Source organism: Egretta garzetta, unplaced genomic scaffold (assembly GCF_000687185.1).
Source record: "Egretta garzetta isolate BGI_Z169 unplaced genomic scaffold, ASM68718v1 scaffold91, whole genome shotgun sequence".
Lineage (NCBI taxonomy): Eukaryota > Metazoa > Chordata > Aves > Pelecaniformes > Ardeidae > Egretta > Egretta garzetta.
The window spans coordinates 2,952,107-2,952,372 of NW_009258661.1; the positions used below are offsets into that span (position 1 = coordinate 2,952,107).

The 266-nt window shown below is 50.0% G+C and overlaps 1 protein-coding gene across 1 annotated transcript in view; it reads right to left on the reverse strand.

The window, feature by feature from the left end:
• Positions 1-156, reverse strand: part of PTPRG (protein tyrosine phosphatase receptor type G) — a 413,949-nt gene extending 413,793 nt beyond the window's left edge. Inside the window, 1 exon segment of the mRNA XM_035903838.1 lies at positions 72-156. Within this exon segment, the coding sequence (XP_035759731.1) occupies positions 72-156 (85 nt within the window).
• Between the last annotated feature and the right edge of the window lie 110 nt (positions 157-266).

Here is a 266-nt window from a genome sequence, read left to right on the forward strand (position 1 = left end):
GCACCCCACGGGGGTCGCGGACACGTGTGGCGGAGGCACCGGGAACCCCCTCAACCGCCGCGCTCCCTCACCGGGGAAGCACACCACATCATGGAGCACGGAGCTGGTGATTTTCAAGAAAAAGATCCACCAACACGGTTGCAGTAGCCTCCGCATGTCCAAAGCCGCACATCGAAAGGGGAGAGGGGCTTAAAATAATTAACACACAGGAAAAAAAAAAAAAATTTTAAAAAGGGGGGAAAGAAGAAAAAAAAAAAAAAAAAAAA